This window comes from Neovison vison, chromosome 3 (genome assembly GCF_020171115.1).
Source record: "Neovison vison isolate M4711 chromosome 3, ASM_NN_V1, whole genome shotgun sequence".
NCBI classification, from domain to species: domain Eukaryota; kingdom Metazoa; phylum Chordata; class Mammalia; order Carnivora; family Mustelidae; genus Neogale; species Neogale vison.
In genome coordinates, this window is record NC_058093.1 from 41422013 (window position 1) to 41442542 (window position 20530).

General features: G+C 40.4%; 1 protein-coding gene across 6 annotated transcripts in view; it reads right to left on the reverse strand.

Annotated features, from left to right (window-relative positions):
• USP40 (ubiquitin specific peptidase 40) overlaps positions 1-9147 on the reverse strand; it is a 75705-nt gene extending 66558 nt beyond the window's left edge. The window contains exons 1-6 of one of the 6 annotated variants that reach the window (XM_044241886.1): positions 9034-9147; positions 8613-8687; positions 7733-7950; positions 5193-5260; positions 3983-4096; positions 1384-1548 (exon numbers count right to left, since the gene is read on the reverse strand). In XM_044241886.1, coding sequence (XP_044097821.1) covers positions 1384-1548; positions 3983-4096; positions 5193-5260; positions 7733-7950; positions 8613-8687; positions 9034-9086 — 693 coding nt within the window. In that variant the 5' untranslated portion in view covers positions 9087-9147. The other 5 variants (XM_044241885.1, XM_044241887.1, XM_044241889.1 and 2 more) reach the window with 5 other exon arrangements.
• Positions 9148-20530: the final 11383 nt, after the last annotated feature.

A 20530-nucleotide genomic window follows, 5' to 3' on the forward strand; every position in this document is an offset into this window, starting at 1 on the left:
GGTGCCTCTAAAAAGGTATTTTTATGAAAATTAAGAGGACAGTATTTTGCAAACAGGAGTCCATCGAATCTACTGCAACTGCAATGGAATTGTAATTTACTTATAGTAATAAACACTTAAAATCTGGCACGCTTAAATCGTTCAGTTTTTTTTTGTGTGTGTGTGTGTGTGTGCACTAGCATTACTGTAAGGGGTTATTACAGGGACTGGAAACTAAAGAGTTCTAACTGATTCATGGTAGAAATCTAAAGTAATACAAACAACATTTATATGCAATTTATCATACGTATATATGAAAAGTTAATGTTGATAATTTACTATGTGCCTTCATACATTTATTTCTCAAAATTTCTTTGTGAATAATTATAGAATGGTTAAGCTAATCATATAGTAATCCAGACACACATTGTCTTAATATTTCCAAACTAAGTTGACCAAATCCTCTAGGAGCACAGGCAAAAAGAAGCAAAAAGTATTTTTTAGGGACGCCTGGGTGGCTCCGTTGGTTAAGCAGCTGCCTTCAGCTCAGGTCATGATCCCAGGGATTGAGTCCCACGTCGGGCTCCTTGCTCGGCAGGGAGCCTGCTTCTCCCTCTGCCTCTGCCTGCCATTCTGTCTGCCTGTGCTTGCTCTCTCTCCCTCTCTCTGACAAATAAATAAAATCTTTAAAAAAAAAAAAAGTATTTTTTATCCCCAACTTTTTCATAAAAAGCAGAAAAAGAATATATATATGTATCCAAAAAAGCAATTAATGCAAAATTTAGAAAATGGTATTTAATTTTTTACTCATACAGACACAGCAATTTTCTTTAACTCTTGCCATAACAAAAAAAGATTTTTATTAAGGGACAACTGTTCAGTGATGTAATCATATGCTACACAAGATTTATAGAGCAAGTGGAGATTATTCCATCTCATGAGCAAATTTCTAATTTCCAATGAGATTAAACAGACAACATAAGCTCACACATATAAATGAACTTTCTGAAGGACATTCATAAATGAAATCCAGTATTTAATTATACATGTTTATTACTGTAAACATTCCTTACTGTTCTCTATTTTTATTACTTCCCTTTTGTCCCCACCAACCATGATACTGGCTTTCTCATGAGGACACAGACCTCTACCTATAAACATCCCCCAAATTTATTTTCTAAATATCTGAAGCTACGCTTTAAGACATTTGCTTCTTTCAGTTTATATGAAGAAATGTGGATTACAAATTTAGGACTGAAATGTAGTTAGAGTAAAAGAAAAAAAACATGATAAGGTCATTTCTAGTAATAAACACTTGGCTCCTCATGTGGTATTACAGATCACAAATTTAATTACGTGCATTAGAACTTATGACTTATTATTACAACACGCTTGCATATTCACCTGCTTTTCACTGACATTCTTACACTCTTTACAAACAACCTGGTTAACAACGGTTCCATGATACAGACGATTGATGAGGTCATGGCCGGAGGTCCCGACTAAAGAGGTTTCCAAAGCACTAAAGAGAATTCGATTCAGTTCCTGCACATCATGTTGCCTCATTTCCTATAAAACAGGTAACTTTTAAATGGAATTTTGTGCTTCAGATTTTTCAAAACAGATTTTTAAAGAGGTTAAAAAACACAAGATTTATTTAGAAATCCAAAGGTAAGTCTTGATCAAATATTAAGGATGACTAAGCTAAACAAACCGGGACCAGGGGAAGAGATCATCACCACTTTTACTTTCACTCCAAAATGAAACAAGAACAGGGGGTGTTCAGTGTGTACATACAACTCAACTCACTTGAAACAGGAAAGTACTTTTATTCTTGTGGGAAACCACACCCATGGCCGTGCCACAGGAGGAGAAGAAGGAAGAACACAATAGGCACAGAGTGGTCTCTAAGAGCTGGCAGAGTATGCACGGCACAGTCTCACTTCTACAGAGGATCCAAATTACCAGCATTTGAAAAGAACCAGAATTTACTGCTTACATATATGGACCAAGTAACACAGAGATGAGAAAAATTCTGGGGGCACTCGCTTCACCCCACGAGTCAGGCAACTATGTGGGAACAGACTGAACGCTTTAAGAACAACGGATATACCAGAGCCAAGGGGGCCACCAACACTCAGAAGCAGAACAGAGGAGGAAGAGCGGGGGTGGGGAGGACCAGGAGACAGGGTCACGGGAACCAGTGGGAGCTGGTGCTTTGGTGGGGGGTGGGGTGAGCGCTCCTGAGAGTCCGCTGAGAGCAGAGAAGTGTCTCCTAGAACTTGGCACATGGATGTCATGAGTGACTTTGACCAGAAAGGCAGAAAGGAGGAAGAGAACAAGTGAAAGGTGAAGTAGAGACCACGAGGGAGGACAATTTTAAAGAAAGTGTCGCATGAAGAGCAGCTGATAAAGTGGAGGGAAGCTGGAGCGAGAAATGGGCCTCAGGATCTTTTTTCTTGTTTTTCAACTCATGATCACTGCCTCTGCAGGGAACCGGTGCACGTTTTCACGCTGTTCCTGAACAATTCTAAGTTAGGCAAAGGCGCCTAGGCGCCTCTGAGTCCCTCTCTACCAATCCTAGTGGGTTTCTTGAGAGATTCTGTTTAGAGATTAATAAATAAGGGTTTCACTGCTTTAAGGGTGTGAGATCAGTAACTCAGTAGACGCTCGGGATCAAAAAGGAAAAAGCATCAGTTAATGAGGAGATTAAAAAAAACAACATGGCCCATCCCTCCAGCTGGATATTACTTGGCAATAAAAAGGGATGGAGTGCTGATACATCCTATAACATGCCTGAATCTTAGAAACATGATTTTAAGGGAAAGAAGCTAGTTTCAGAAGATCTCATATCACGTAATTTCATTTCTGTGAAACACCCAGAACAGGCAAACCTGGGAAGGTAGAAAAAAGGTGGTGGTTGCCAGGGTCTGGTGGGGAGGGGGACTGCTACTGGGTATGGGGTTTCTTTTTGGGGTGATGACAATGTTCTGAAAGGGACTGTTGTGACGGCTGTACAACTCTGTGAGTATCCGAACAAGTGCGACTTGTACCCTCAAGAGTGAATCTTCCGGCCTATGAATTGTAGCTCAGCAGAGCGGCCATTTTTAAAACAAGGAAGGAACAAGGAATTAACCCTAAGTGCCTGCCCTACACCAGAAATTTAATTGCATGATATCCCATTTTCTTCAAAGCCTAAGCCCTACCTCTTCAATCTCACAGCATCATCTGGTTTAGGCGTGTTCCTCATTAGAAGACCAGAGTGGAAAGTTTATTTTGAAGGCAATATAACGTTATCTGGCCATTGCCTCTTTAAATTCTGTGATAGTCCCCACACCTCTCTTTTGCAAGAATACATCTAGTCCATTAAAAAAAAAAAAATCGCAGCTCATCAGTATTGACAAAAAGCACCTTTATTCACTGCTGACATGTTTAGTGTTTGCATATAGTGAAGTACCCTTTAGAAACACCAATAGAAATTCAGAAAATGTCCACATACAGGAGGAAAAGGAGGAGAGACTGGAGAAAAGCGGGACAGGGAAAATAAAAAGACCTGCCAAGAACATGTTCAGCCTTTTGCTTCAAGCGAGTGTTCCAATGAGAATACCCAGACCCAAACACAGAAACACATCACAAAGACAGTCACAGAATTATTGCCAGTCAGGTTTTCGAGCTGATCAGCAGTTTGTTACATAAATGGCAATTTCTGCGTAGTAGATGTTGTATCCCAACTAGACTACATGAAGGGTAGAAACTGTAAAAGCCCAGTTCTACTTCTCCCTCTATCCACAACCCTCTCTCCCATGCCAAATCATACCCATTCACAGCACAAGTGTCTAGAAATATATCTCTAGCTTGTAGTTACTGAACATGAGAAATAAGAATTTGAACTATTACTTCAGACTCTAAGACAAAATTAAAGGAAGTTAGATAATGTCATTAAACCAGTGTTTACTCTTTATTGCTGATAACTTGGTTCCTTTGGAGGAGCTGACCTTCGTACCTCATTGCTGGTCCACCCGAAGCTGTCAGTGAGGTCTGCTGTGGACGCTGCATCCTGGTCCAAGACAAGAAGCTGGGCAAACAACCGCTGTAACTGTAAGGGTATGATCCGAACCTGATCAAGAAGCAAACGCATTTCTAAATGAAATCTGTTCACGTCAGTTGGGGTGTTTTGAAAGAACTGCAAACGGGTTTTCTCTTCTTTCCTAGTTCATTCAGTTCAATTGGGAGGAAGTTTAAAACTATCACATAGGGGGAAGTAAGATTCGCTTTTCTTTCAAAATTCTAATCCAATCCAAAAAGTTTAAGCAATCTGGAGTTTTCTACCTAGACACAGTATGATCAGTAAGAACACCCACACAGCCCTTAAGAAACCACGACTGACTGCTGCCAATCATTTCAGTGTCTGCTTGTTCACTCCTCTGAAACCTCTCAGAGACCCACTCCCTATAAGGAAAATTCCGGTCACAACTCCCACCCGCTGTGGAGTCTGAACCTGCCTCATCGTCTTCCTGCTTTATTTGGTGTGGGGAGGGTTAGGGCAGGAGAGAAGGATGATCAGAGCCTTGTGGGGAGACTGGATGTTCCTATCTAAAGCAAGAATAAGACTTTCGACACTTTTATGGCAATTTGACGTTGTCACCACATGTATGATCTTCAAGAGACTGGGAATAAAAGGAAATACACAAAAATTGGCTCTTTGCATCACAGGTGGTTTGAGAAGAGCTGGGCCAGATCACAGAAGACTCCTATTAAGAAGCACAGATTTTAGCCCGAAAGCAATAAACTTCTGAATGGTATTTGGAGCCAGAAAGAACAAGATTAGATACGCACTCATAATAAACAAATTCCTCACTCTGCTTATTTCCAGAATATCAAACTGAAAGAACACCAGTCTTTATTTTTCTGTTGCTGTTATAAATCTGTTCATTAAATAGATTTTCCCGTAGGCTAGTGTAGGCTAGTTGCAAATATCTTCTTGACCAAGCTAGGTTTATAAAGCAGTAGCAGCACTATATTTGAAGTAATTATTTTTTAGAAGGAAGATTCCATTCATTCGGGCACAGAGGCCAAGTCACTTCTTGAAAATAAAGATTAATATTTGGTAATTAATAAAATTATGAATCTCTATGAATAAGGAATTAATTCTTCCTTAAAAAACATTTCTTTAATACTCCAAAATAAGACCCTGTAAATCATAGATTTAATACCTTTGCATCAGGTTTATCCTTATCCTCGAATGAACCAAGTTCTTCTGGGCCAAGAGAAAATAAAGCTTCTAAACAAAATGTAGAAACAGAGATATAAATGATGTTATTTCATTTAAAAAAAACGGTTTTAGAAAGCCAAAGTCTCCAGTAAATAAAATCAGTTAAAGATTCAGAAGTATGACTGTGGCAGTATTATACTGTTACTCTACACATTTTACTTCCTGATAACATTACCTTTAACCACCGACTCTGTATGAAGAGGCATGCTAAGGTTTCAGTACAGAAGATCAATAAAAGGAAAACTATGCTTCTAAAGTAAAAACAGTAATATCAGAAATCTTTGATGGCTTCCTATTGCCTATGCCAGTGGGTCCCAAAAACCACATGAGGAAATACACAATATATAATAGTGTCACGTGTGTTCATCCACAAGCCACATTTGAGGCTTCCAACCACCCTTTTGAGAGAAAGGCCACCTTTAACTCTCAATGCCCTTACTTTTTTGGGTATAAGAATGTCTTTTCTGTGTTAAGGGTAGTAACAGATGGTAGTGACCTTACCTGGAAAAATAAATTGGTAACCTAGAGCCAGTCTTCACAACTGTTTTATACTCTTAAGTCTAGGCATGCCCCCCACTGGGGTATATGAGAATCTTATGGGAAGTCTGTATTCAAACTAGATGGGAACTCCTACCAGGAAACTTTTATCTACTCCAGGAAGACAAAGGATGGCATGGATATTGTCTCTCTCTGGAAACCACTGCTGCCTTGGTTATGAATGTTATATTCCTCCCTTCTGGCAGGAACTGGGAAGAAAATGGACTATAAGCATAAAAGTTAAAGCATAAAACTATACAAGGAGTTTTACAATTATTTCCCACTATCTCAGCCACCATGAACTAGTACAGTAGAACCCAATTCAGCCCTACACAAGAAACTGTCCCCAAAAGTTCCAGAATTCTTCTCCCTGCCAGCACTCTGCCAATTCTTAGCCCTTCAATAAGCATCATGATTCCTGCTAAGCCTTATAGGGAATGCATCAGCCCACACGAAGATACAAGCCCATGTGCTTGGCCAGCGATCTCCTTTGTTGAGAGTAAGATGGCCCGGGCTCTTGCTTGGTGGCCTTCTCCATTCAGCCCTATCCTTGCTCAGTGGCCCTCTTTATGACCTGGACCACTTGCCCACCAATCACCTGTCTTAATCTCTTGTTAAAGCTACTTTTCTACTTCAACTATATTAAAACTTGGAAAATTTAATTCTCCTCAGTAATCTATCGAAACATGTGTTGAAAATTTCTAATGGTGGAATAACTGAATACATTTGGGAGATATTTTTACAGAGAGAATGGAGTCAAGGACAAATGACACCACTCTGAAATCCCACATGCAGCTTAATCCATTAGAATGGCCCTGGGAAGGGGATAATGGTAAATATTTACTAAATCTTTGGAGGCAGGAAGGCTTTCTAAGCTTAGAAGCAACAGAAAATGTCAAAAAATTTGCTAAATTTGGTAGTGACGGGAAGAGGGATGAGATACTGGATACAGGATGAGCCAGGATTTTTGTCCTCAGTATAAGCAGATGCTATGGAGAGCTGAGCCACTCATATAGCTCTGTGGCTGACGGCCCCAGTCAGGACCATGGGAAGGTTATGTTTATACTGAAGTAAAAGGATCAGAAAGACTAAGACCCTTGTGGAGGAAGCTGGTTTGCAGAGACGGGAATGGGAAAAACAGAGAAAAACAGGGGCAAGAAATCAAGGCTCCAACGAGGTCAGGCTGGCTTCCTGTAGTGGTTAGTAAATCCCCCTTTTAATTGAGCTAACATGAATGGGTTTCTGTAGTCCCTTATCTAACATCTTGGGTCTCTGGAATTTCCAGATTTTAGAAAGGTAATAAGAAAGGGTCATAGTACGTTAACATTATATCCCAGCAGGGTTTGGGATAAACAGTATCCGTTAATCAAGGAGTTAATACTCCTGTAATAAATGTATGAATAACCACCCAAGTGAGATAACTAAGACTATAAACGGCCTCACATTAGGCTAGGTTCTGACCCCAAACCAGTTCAAACCAGGCTGCTGGAACATTCTGGATTTCAGAATTGCAGATAAACGACTGTGGACTATATAAATAATGTGATGCCTCGTCGCCATTCTAAAAGGCAGGACAGAAGTGTTTTGGGTAACTCTGGTGGGAATGTTTATTACTTTAGAGAAATTTTAAAACTCAAAAATACAAATAGCATAACAGTAATGAAGGCTGGCAAAATTGTCTTTATGTTGTATTTTAAATTAGAATTAGAAAAGAAATCCATTGCCTTATTTTTTGTTACTAAAAATTACTGTGCTTGCACAGAATGTATTTAAGATAATTTAAGTTTCACATTTCCCTACAGAGAGGATGAACATTTCTTACCTTAGCCACAATAAACGCATACTGGGGAATACACCTTTGAGGTAATTTGTAATCTTGCATAATTGATTACACATAAAGACAAAGGTACTTATTATTAATCAAAAGCATGTAACACAGCATACCTCTGAATTCAGGTGTGAAATGAAGAGTCTGAAGGAGGGAATTGAGGTAACAGGTTCCACCCTGATTTCTTATTCCGCTTAAATTGGTGAATTCCCTAGGAGCTGGTGGCTCCAAGGTTTTGGTCTTTAATTTCTTTTCATTTCCATACTGATAATTTGACACACTGGAATCATCTTCTTCAAATAGATCCCCAAACATTGTGAAACTAGATCCTACCCTTAAAAAAATATGACGTTATACACATGCTTTTATTTATAAAACAAGTTTTCCACACATCCTAATCTTATACTTCCATCAGAAAGTTTATCCAGTAGTTTGGGCTTTGGAGACTGCAAGACCTGAATTTTCTCATCCTTGCTCCACACTACCTGGGGGACCACAGGCAAGTTAACTAATCTGTGTTCTCATATGTAAAATGGAATACCGACTACCATGCAGGGTCCCTTAAACCAAATGAGAGACTTAAGAAAGGCACTTGGTGCACAGGGTTTGGCTCACAATAAAGAATAGCTGCTTTTAAAAAAAAAGGCATGGTGAAAAAACAAAGAAAACCCCTCATTACACCTCATCTACTGCTGGGGTGGCAAAACCAATCCTAGAGTCTGTGAGTTGGCAAGGGCCTGGGGGCCATCAACCGCTTCCTGAAATCTCAGCTTCTCACACTTCTTGTACCAGATTATGACACTCAGAGGAAGCAAAGGGAACACACTAATCTTTACAGCAGTTTAGTACATGGTCCCAAAGCTAAAGAGCCGGAAGGAGGTTCTCTGGGGAAAAAAGGACTGCCATGAAAACCAACGAGCCCAAAGGCCCACCACTCTGTGTCCAGTGATGCTAACCTTAGCTGTGGGGACCTGCAGGACCCGCTCAAGGTCTCACCTCGAGTGTGGAGGAGGGTCACTTGTAGATGAGACACACAAAGCGCCTAGCACAGTTCCTAAGGGGCAGGAAGCGCTGAAATGCAATATATTCCTTTTCAACCCGTTCCTCAAAGAAAAAAAAAAAAGCACAAAAAAATGGAGCTTGAAGGTCCGGCCTCGAGAATGTGGTCGGGACGCCGGTCTGCCCCACGCCGCGGCGGAGGCCAGGCCTCCAGCCCTGTAACCCACCACGGGGCCCAGGGGCGCAAAAAGCAGACGGTCCCCGCGGCCGCGTACGGCTGACCCGACGCCCGACGAGGGCGGCGTCCCGAGGCCGCCCAGGCAGCCCCTCGCCTCGCCGGTCTCAGGCGTGCAGCCCACAGCGTCCCTGCGCCTCCCACGTCCCCACCCCGAGAACCCCAGCTGCCAGCCCCACTTACTGCCTAAAGCCCAGCCCCACGAGCCGGCTCAGACCCACATTCGAAACAACCATACGCGCCCCAAATGGGCGCAGCCATGCTGGTGCGGGGAGGTCTCCCGCGGCCTGGAACGTGGGCCATTTAAGGAACGCGCGAACTACGTTTCCCAGGATGCCCCGCGGGAGAGCCGGCCCGCCGCGCGGGACCTTATGGGCAATGTGGTTCTTTTGCCCTCAGAGTTCGGGAGTCTCGCGGTGGGAGGGCGGTGGCGTCCCTGTGTGTTCGCGGGTGCGCGGGTCCACGGGTTCGCTCGGTCAGACGGCGATGCATTCATTCACAATTTAGAGTTTATATTTACTGCTGTTCGCACTCCAAAAGAGTCTTTTGGCATGGTTAATTTACAAGTTACCCAAACATTGGAAACTGCAAGGCTTCAGGTTCGCCACGCTCTTCGGAAGACCATTCCAAATGTGTCTCCGGTGAAAAATGTTCCACATATCCTTAAACCTGTACAGCATCCTCAGTGTTTATTTTGTCTGCACCAACTCTAAGTAGCATACACAGGAGTACATATAAACCTCAAAATTTTCCTCTTGCACCTTTGGACACCTTTAGTGGACTATTTCAATGAGCTAACTGTTCAGGCTCTGCTTCAAGCATCTCCCTGGTCTAATCCAGCCTCCATCCTGGAATGGATGAGCAAGACAGGGAGAACATCGTTTTTACCTCAGCGAAAGGTTTGAGAGATGAAGAACAGCTGTAGTGATGGATGAAATTGCAAGGCAGGTGTCAACGTGAACACTCAGGGATTTGAACTTGGAACATTTTAGGGAGATTCATGTGGCTGCGCTGCTCAGGAAATGCTGCTAGGCAAAGAACTGGAGACAGAGGACCGGCTGCGAGGCTAAGGTTTAGATTAGGAAACCGCAGAGGGAATGGCTGTTCACAGGTACCAGTTATCACTGGGCAACCTTGGCAGCCTCCTCTTCAGGATGCTCCGTGGCATTCTATCCTGTGCTTCGAATGCTTCTCCCTTGCCCGCGGTGCTTCATACCCTCCCCTGCTAAAAAGTAGATATTCCTCAAATCTCCATTCCCTAAGAATGAACGCTGGAAGGTTAGCTCCAGGAAGACACAGGCTCTCCGTTCCGCAGAGTTGTATCCCAGACACCTCAACAGTTCCTGGCTTTTAATAGGGACACCAGCATGGCTCAGTAGACTGAGCGGCTGCCTTCAGCTTAGGTCATGACCCCAGGGTCCTGGGATTGAATCCTGCATCAGGCTCCTTGCTCAGCGGAGAGCCTGTTTCTCCTTCTGCCTGCTCTGCCTGTCATTCCCCCTGCTTGTGCTCTCTCTCTCTCTGATAAATAAATAAAGTCTTTTTAAAAAGGCTTTTAATAAATATTTGTTAAATGAATGGCCTATTAAAACCATCATCATTCTTCTCTTAGGCATCAAAGTCTTGCAGCTGTATTTGAAATGTCATCTTTTGTCCATAAAGTCAACCATTTGTGACTCAAAGTATCGCCTGGACAATGTTTCTTCCATTTCTACAGCTCCACTCTGCCCATCAGACTCTCACTGAGCGTCACGTGCATTAGGCCAAAGCCTTTTGAGTGGACCCCCATCTTATCCAATCCATCCTACCTGTCACTTACTACAAGATGTACCCTGAGGTCACATTTTTTACCAAGAAGCTTCACCGTTTCCCCAGTGTCTTCTGTAGAAACTCCTCATTTTGATGTTCTTACTCCACTGTGGTCCCAACACTCTTCTGCTGTATTTCTCACTACTCACCTGTTTTCTAGTTAAAGTGTTTTCAAGAGTGCCATCTACCTTCCTGCTTCTGTGACCGATTCATGTTGTCCTCTCTGTGCAGGATAGCTGTCCTCCCAGAGCCTCCCTTCACTGCCTTCAATGAAAGCCCATCACAGACTCTAAATCACCCATAGAAGTTTTCCAGAGCTCTAAAAAAATCTGTCCTTTTCTTTCATTAAGCCTTCAGGATTATGTGTAACTCTCTTGTAACCCACGAATCTGGCAAAGTCACATCTGATCATTTTGTTAGTCTCTCCAAGTCAGGGACCATACCTTATCTGTCTTGTTGCCCCTACAGCAGTTAACAATAAATATATTAGTTGCATTATCATTAATAACACCGATATGTGGCTTTGTAGTTTATGGTGAAGTTTCATAATTTAAAAAAAAAGATTCATTTAATTATTTTAGAGAGAGAGAGAGAGAGAATGCACACGTGAGTGGAAGGAGGGGCAGAGGGAGAGGAAGAGAATTTTCAAGCAGATTCCCTACAGAGCTGGAAGCCTGACACTGGGCTTGATCTCAGGATCCATCATGATGTGAGCTGAAATCAAGATTGGATGCTTAACTGATTGAGCAACCCAGATGCCCCTTTATGGTGAAAATTTAAATCCTTATTTGCTTCCCAGAAAATTTGAGTTGAACCTATAAAACTGTTGACCAGACTCTGGGCTCTTGGAGCTTCCACCCTGTACGTCGACCATGTGAGGTCCTGTGCAAGAAAGGTTTAGTGACGCTTTAAAAACGTTGTGAGCATTTATATTGCAGATGGTTTCTTTTCATTTGATTTATTTAAGAGAGAGAGAGAATGAGAGAGAGAGCATGAGAAGGGAGAGGTCAGAGGGAGAAAAAGAATTCCCATGAGCAGGGAGCCTAATGTGGGGCTCAATCCCACAACTCCAGGATCACGACCTGAGTCAAAGGCAGTTGCTTAACCAACTGAGCCACGCAGGCACCCTGCAGATGGTTTCTAAGCACTATCTCATTTAATTCTCATAACAATGCCCCGTGGTGGGAACTGATATCAATTCCCATTCTGTAGATGAGGAGACTGAGATCCTGGGAGGCATATAATTCCTACAAAGTTACACAGAAAATCTCCAACCAAGACTTGAGTCCTGGCTCTAGGGCTTGCCCTTTCAATCACCGATACAACACTGCCTCTCTAAGTCAGTCACCTGCTTGCTGGGTTGGTCATCCTCTCTCCCTCCTTCTTCTTCTGCAGCACTGCTAGCAGACTGTTCAGTGTACTTTCTCCTTCCACTAACAGACCCTCAATCTTACAGGGGAGGAGACTTCCCTCTCTGAGTAGTCATGTGACACAGTTCTAGCCAATGAGTAACAACGCTATCTAACACATAGCGCTGACAGCAGGCCAGTACACGTGTTACATATTGTTAAGCTTCAAGATAAAAACTCTCAGTTATTTTACCACCAAAAATGGATTTATTTGGGAATAGCAGAAAGTTATATTCTATTCCGGACATGGAACCTGTGGCAAAACCATAGGCAAGTTCAGAGAACAAAAGAAAGGAACAGTGCTTTCATAGAGGGAATGGGGTTGATGGAAGGGGCTGTTATAAACAAAAAGTCCACTAGAATAAATTGGAGGTTCAAAGCTTAATAAAGTCCCTAACTAGGACACAAGCCTACATAAGCCTTCAGGAGGGCAAAGTGAATAGAGCAGAGCAAGAGATTAAAAAGTAAACATGTTCTCATCAGAGTGATATTCTATCCTTGAGTGTGTAAACTGTACATAAGATATACAGCACAAATCCAGTGATGCAGGAAATTTGCATCAAAAATGCAAAAATGCATTTAATACACCTAACCTATTGAGCATCATAGGTTAGCCTTGCCCAACTTAAATGTACTCCGCACATCCATTAGCCTGCAGCTGGGTAAAATCATCTTGCACAAGGCATATTTTACTAAAAAATGTTGAACATCTCATGTGATTTACTGAATACTGTACTGAAAGTGTGCAACAGAGTGGTTATATGGTTGCAGAATGGTTATCAGTGTATCAGTTGTTTATCCTGTGTTCGTGGGGTTGGCTGGGAGCTGTGGCTTACTCTCACTGCTCAGCATCAGGAGGAAGGATTATGCTGCACATTGGTAGCCTTGGAAGAGATCTAAACTCAAAACTGAAAGTGAGGTTTCTACCAGAGGCATATCATTTTCATACCATCATATAGTAAAAAAATCAGAAATCAAACCGTCATTAATTCAGGGACCATTTGTATATATATTCTAAATATAAATAAGATCAGGCAATATTTGTCCCTCTGTATTTGGCTTATGTCACTATCATAATGTCTTCCAGGTCTATTCGTGTTGCGAATGGCAGGATCTCCTTCTTTTTTATAGCTGAATAATATTTCATTGTATATGTATACACACACACATATATACACACCTCATTTTTTTTTAAGATTTTATTTATTTGACAGAAAGAAAGTCAGCCAGAGAAGGAACACAAGCAGAGGGAATGGGAGAAGGAGAAGCAGGCTTCCCACCAAGCAGGGAGCCTGTTGCAGGGTTCAAACCCAGGACCCTGGGATCATGACCTGAGCCAAAATAGACACTTAGCGACTGAGCCACCCAGGCGTCCCTACACACCTCATCTTTATCCATTCATCCATCAATGGGCATTTAGATTATTTTCATACCTTGGCTAGTGTGAATAAATGCTACAATGAACATGGGAGTGAAGATACATTTTCAAAATCCTGGTTTCATTTCCTTTAGGTGTATACCCAGAAGTGAGATTGCTGGCATATGGTTATTCATTTTTGATTTTTTAAGGAACTTCCATCCTATGTTCTTTAATGGTTATAACAATTTATATCCCACCGGTGTACCCACCAGTGTACAAAGGTTCACTTTTTTTCTATATCTAACACTTGTTATGTTTCAACTTTGTGATAATACATCTGAAGTGATATCTGATTTTCATTTTGACTTGCATTTCCCTGATAATTAGTGATATTGAACACTTGTCATGTACTTACTGGCCATTTGTATGTCTCCTTTGGAAAATTTAAAAATTTATTTAAATAAAGTAAAATTTAATTTTATTTATTTATATTTAAATAATATTTAATGATTTAAAATTTAATTTAAAAATTAAAATTAATTAAAATTTAAATAAATATAAATAAATTTAAAATTTAATTAAATAATATATTCAAATATAAATATATAAAATATATAAATATATTTAAACATAAATTTAAATATTTAAATATAAATATAATATAGAAATATAAATAAAAATATAAAAATAATATTTAAAAATAAAATTTAAAAATTTTATTTACTTTCTATTTTAAGAGTCCCTTAGATATTTTGGATATTAACTCTCTCAGATTTATAGTTTGCAAATATTTTCTTTTATTCCATAGGTTGCCTTTTCATTTTGTTGATTTTGCTGTGCAAATCCTTTTTAGTTTAATGTAAACTATTTGTTTAATTTTGTTTTTGTTGCCTTTCCTTTCAGTGTCAAATCCAAAAAATTATTACCAAGACCAATGTTCAGAAGCTTTTCCCAAGTTTCTTCTGGGAGTTTTACTTGTAGGACTTACGTTTCAATCTTTAGTCTATTTTGAGTTGATTTTTGTGTATGGTGTAAGGTAAGGGTCTAATTTCTTTTTCTTTCTTTTTAAAAATATTTTATTTCTTTATTTATTTGTCAGAGACAGAGAGCACAAACAGGCAGAGGCAGAGAGAGAAGCAGACTCCCCGATGAGCAAGGAGCCCGATATGGAACTTGATCCCAGAAACCTGGGATCATGACCTGAGCCAAAGGCAGTGGCTTAACTGACTGAGCCACCAGGTGTTCCTTCTCTCTCTCTCTCTCTCTTTTTTTTTTTTTTTGGAGTGTAGACATCCAATTTTCCCAACACCATTTATTGAAGAAACTATCCTTTCCCCATTGTGTATTCTTGACAGCTTTGGTGAAAACTAGTTGGCCATATATGCATGGATTTATATCTGAGGTTTCTATTCTTTTTAGCTGATCTATGTGTCTGTTTTTATGCCAACACCATGTTGTTTTGATTATTATCACTTTGTAATAGAATTTGAAATAACGAATTGTGATGCTTCCAGCTTTGTTCTTCTTGTTCAAGGTTGCTTTAGCTATTGGGGGTCTTTTGTGGTTCCATTCAAATTTTAGAATTGTTATTTCTATTTCTGTGAAAAAATTATGTGCCACTAGAATTTTAATAGAGATTGCACTGAATCTTTTGGTGGTATGAACATCTTAATAATAAGACTTCTTACAGTCTGAGGGGTTTGAAGTGGCGGGGGGGTGGGAGGTTGGGGTACCAGGTGGTGGGTATTATAGAGGGCACAGCTTGCATGGAGCACTGGGTGTGGTGAAAAAATAATGAATACTGTTTTTCTGAAAATAAATAAATTGGGAAAAAAAAAAAAGACTTCTTACACTTCATGAACACTGAATATTTTTCCATTTATTTAAGTGTCTTCAAATTCTTTCATTAATGTCTAATAGTTTTTGGTGTACAGATCTTTCACACCCCCCTTTGGTTAAATTTATTCTTAAATATTATATTTTTCTTTTTGATGTTATGTAAATGGGATGGTTTCCTCAACTTTTTTGAACGCTTCATTGTTAGTGTGTAAAAACACAAATGATTTTTGTGTATTGATTTTGTATCCTGCAAGCTTACTGAATTTATCAGTGCTAATAGTTTTTTGGTGGAATCTTTGGGTTTGCTCTCTGTAAGATCATGTAATCTGCAAATAGAGATAATTTTACTTCTTATTTTCTGATCTGAATGCCTTTTATTTCTTTTTCTTGCCGGCTAGGACTTCTACTATAATGCTGAATGAAAATGGTGAGAGTGGGTCCCTTTCCCTTGTTTCTGATCTTAGAGGAAAAGCTTTCAGTCTTTCATCATTGACTATGAAGTTAGCTGTGGAATTTTCATATATAGCCTTTATCATGTTGAGTTACATCCCTTCTAAACTGAATTTGTTGAGAGTTTTTACCAAGGAGATATTGAATTTTGTCAAATGCTTTTACTGCATCTATTGAGACAATCCTGTGATTTTTTAAAAAAAAGATTTTATTTATTTGTTTGACAGGCAGAGATCACAAGTAGGCAGAGAGAGAGGAGGAAGCAGGGTCCCTGCTGAGCAGAGAGCCTGATGTGGGGCTTGATCCCAGGACCCTGAGATCATGAACTGAGCTGAAGGCAGAGGCTTGAACCCACTGAGCCACCCAGGCGCCCCAATCCTGTGATTTTTATCCTTCATTTTGTTTATGTATTACATTTGTTGATTTGTAGATGTTAAACATTCCTTACAGTCCAGAGATAAGTTCCACTTGATCATGGTATATTATCCTTAAAAAAAAAAAAAAAAAAAAAGATTTATTTATTTATTTATTTGAGAGAGAGAGAGAGAGAGAGAGCAGGGGAGGGGCAAAGGGAGAAGGAAAGGGAATGTTAAGCAGTCTCCTCATTGAGAGCAGAGCCTGAGTTGGGGTTCATTCTCAAGACCCTGAAATCACGACCTGACTCAAAGCCAAGAATTGGATGCCCAAACACCACCCAGGCACCCAGATATATGATCCTCCTAAACTTTTTTTTATTAATTAAGCTTTACACCCAATGTGGGTGTAAAACCAGCCAGGCACCCCAAAAAAGATATATGGTCTTTTTAATATGGTGTTGAATTTGGTTTGCTATAGTAGATACACAAAAGACAAAGAGAAAGGGCTCAAAGAAGAACATCATCAAATCACAAAAGAAGACAGCAAAAGAGGAAGGAAGGAACAAAGGATTTGTAAAACATTCAGAAAACAATAAAAAAGTGACAACAGTAAGTCCTTACCTATCAATAAAACTTTAAATGTAAATGGACTAAATCTCTAATCAAAAGACATACAGTAGCTGGATGGATATAAAAATAAGATGTAACTATATGTTGCCTACAACAGACCCTCTTCATCTTAAGGACACACATAGATGGAAGGTGAAGAGATGAACAAGATAGCCATGCAAATGGCAGCCAAAAGAGAGCATGGGTAGCTATCCTTATATCAGACAAGATGGACTGTAAGCCTAAAACTATAACAAGATATAAAAAAGGTCATTATATAAAAAAATATAAAAAGGTCATCATATAATTATAAAGGAGCCAGTTCAACAAGAGGATATGAAATTGTAAATACATGCACACTCAACATTAGAATGTCTGGATATACAAAGAAGATATTAACAGATCTGTAGGAAGAAATAAGCAGAAGTACAGGCCTCCAATATCTCAGACCATAAAACAAGGTTTAACAAGCATAAGAAGATTGAAATCATACCAAGAATCTTTTCTGAACTCAATGATATGAATCTAGAATTCAAGAACAGGAGCAAAACTGGAAAATCCACAAATGTGCAGAGGTTAAAGAAACAAACAAAAAATCCTGAACAACCATATGGACAAAGAAGAAATAAAAAAAGAAATCAAAAAGTGTCAGAGAGGGGCATCTGGGTGGCTCAATTAAGTGTCCAACTCTAGATTTCAGCTCAGGTCATGATCTCAGGGCTGTGAGATTGAGCCCCATATTGGGTTCTGCTCTGGGTCTGGAATCTGCTTGACTCTCTGCCCCTCCAACTGCTCTCTCTCTATATAAAATAAATAAATAAATATCTTTAAAGAAAGTATCAGAGACAAATGAGAATGGAAGTGCAAACTGCCTAAATATATGGGTTGCAGGAAAGGCTGTCTTGAGAGGGAAGTTCATAGCAATACACACCTACATTAAGAAAATAAAAGATTTAGGTAAACAATTTAACTTACACCTCAAGGAACTAGGAGGAAAGCAAGGAACCCAAAACTAGGAGCCCAAAACTAGGAGCAAGGAGCCAAAAACTAGGAGCCCAAAATTAGTAGAAGGAAGGAAATAACAGAGATCAGACCAGAAATAGGGGAAATAGAGACTAGAGAGGCAATTGAAAATTTTGAAACTGGAGTTGCTTTTTTTTTTTTTAAAGATAAACAAAATTGATAAGCTTTCACCCAGACTAAGGAAAAAGAAAAACAGAGAAGGCTCAAATGAACAATATAAAAAATGAAAGAGGAGATATTGCATTTGATATCACAGAAATACAGCAGACTATAAGAGACTACTATGAACAAGTACATACCAACACATTGGACAACCTGGAAGGAATTGATAAATTCCTAGGAGCATGCAACCTGTTACAACTGAGTTATGAAGAAATAGAAAATCTAAACAAACCAGTAATGAGTAAGGATACTGAATCATTAACCAAAAATCTCCCAATACCTGGATGACAGCTTGTTGAACGCCCGACTCCTGATCTCAGCTCAAGTTTTGATCTCGGGGTGAGTTCCAGCCCAGTGTAGGGCTTCATGCTGGGCATGGGGCCTACTTGAAAAATCTCCTAACAGAGAAAAGCCCAGGACTAAACGGTTTCACTGACAAAGTCTACCAAATATTGAAAGAAAAATTAATACTGCTCCTTCTCAAACTCTTCTAAAAAATAGAGGAGGAAGGAACACTTCCAAACCCATTTTATGAGGTTAGAATTAAATACCAAAGCCAGATACAAAAGCCAGACAAAAGAAGACTAAAAGAAAAAAAATTACAAGCTAATATGCCTGATGAATACTCAACAAAACTCATTTTTAAGAAAATTCAAGTCTATAAAACCTTCCCACTGCAGCATTCCTGCATCCTAATTGGTCTTAGAGGCATTCACAGGACATCGATATGCAGAGTCAGGAACAGTTGCTCTTGCAGATTTCAAAGGATTTCAACTGGTATCGGAAGAAAGAATGAGATGGGTGCCGCAGCCCTGGTTAATGCCTGGTTAATGATCATGGAATGGATCACAACAGGCTAGATGGGTCAGTGAGTGATGCTGAACCTGCTCCTTAGAATGAGAAGACCTGGAGAAGAGTTGGAGCAGTCACCTGGTCTCGGGTTTGGTAGTGTCCTGGCAAGGAGAGATGAGTTGCTCTACTTTTTTCCCTTCTTCCTTCCTTCCTTCCTTCCATCCTTCCTTCCTTTATTCACTCATTCTTTAATGAATATTTGCTAAGCATCAACTATATTTAAGAAGCATCTAATAAGTGGCAGGCACAGGTCTAGATGTCTAAGATACACTATTAATAAAATTAATGTATTGAGGTGCCTAAATTCATGGAACTGACTTTTTTAAAAAAGATTTTACTGAATCTTGGAACACTGAAAAAATAAAATAATATTTTAAAAAATAATAAAAGTTAGCTAAGGGGGGAAAAGATTTTATTTATTTATTTATTTATTTATTTATGAGATCTAGAGAAAAGGGGGGAGGAGCAGAGGGAGAGGAACAAGCAGACTCCCCACTGAGTTCAGAGCCCTATGTGGGACTCTATCTCACAACCTTGACCTGAGCTGAAATCAAGAGTTGGACGCTTAACCCACTGAGTCACCCAGGCAACCCTGCAGCTCACTTTCTAGGAGAGGAAACTAAGAAGTGACTATTTGATAGGTGTACATAGTGATAAGTGGCTCAAGGGAAAGAATAGAGGGATGTGACAGACTAAGTAGCTGGGAAGAGCATGGGGGCTGTTTCTGATGTCGCCCTCAGAGCAGACTTCTTGGAGGAGAGCTAACAAATGAGAGGGTACATGAAGAGCCCAGGAAAGACCACTCCAGGCAGAGAGGACAGCAAATACTAAGGTCCTCAAGTGGCTGGGAAATTGTCATGTTCCCAATGCATGAAGAAGACTGGGTAGAGGAAGCAAGCAGTGTCGGTTAAAAAGGTGGAAGGGAGCTGGACTCATGCAAGACCTTTTGGCCAAGACAGGTTGGTGTATTTTCTAAGTGCAATGGGAAGGCATTCAATGGTGTTATGCAAGACATAGCTTAGTGATTTATGTTTACATCTTTCTGGAAGCCAGAAAGACCCCTCTGGCTTCCATCTACAGGGCAAGAATGACAGCAGCAATTTCAGTTAGGAGGCTGCTTCTGGAATCCAAGCAGGAGATGGTGATGGGATGGGGTCAGTGGAGGTTGCCAGAGGGCAGATTGGAGAGCTCTTCTGGAACTAAGACAGGATGTGGGGATGGGCTATGCGGTGGCTTTATAATGTGTCAGGTAGACGAGACTGGAATTCTTTTCCCAGACTTCCTTTCTGTGGATGTTTCTAATTAGCGTAGGTCTCAGATAGTTTTGTCTGACATGATAGGCTGGATATGAAGCACAAGCCATTAGTGTTTTCTCACACGCAGATGTTCGGGACAGGCGCTTTTGTGGCTCACATGCATTGTTACCTATCTGTGGGCTCGCTTCATTTGCATGAAGTAGAAGCTAGACCTGCAACTGCTCTGCTTTTCTCTGGCTCCTCCTTCAGCTTTTCCCACAGGTGTGTTTAGCTCTGTGAGGACGAGCACCAGCTTCCTCTTCAGGACACCCACATCATCAACGTTGGAGGCACTGAGCACACTGCAGGGTTCTAGTTCCTTCTCATGAGTCTCAGCTCGTCCTCGTGGGTCCCAATTTGTCCTTTCTCTCCCCCATTTCACACCCATGCACACTTTCTGAAGACTCACTCTGTTGTCCTTAGGCTCCAGCAACAGACTGTTTACAGGAATTGTTCAATCAGCTCCCACATAGTGTAGGATCAAATCCCTGTAATGAATACTTGACCATATGTATC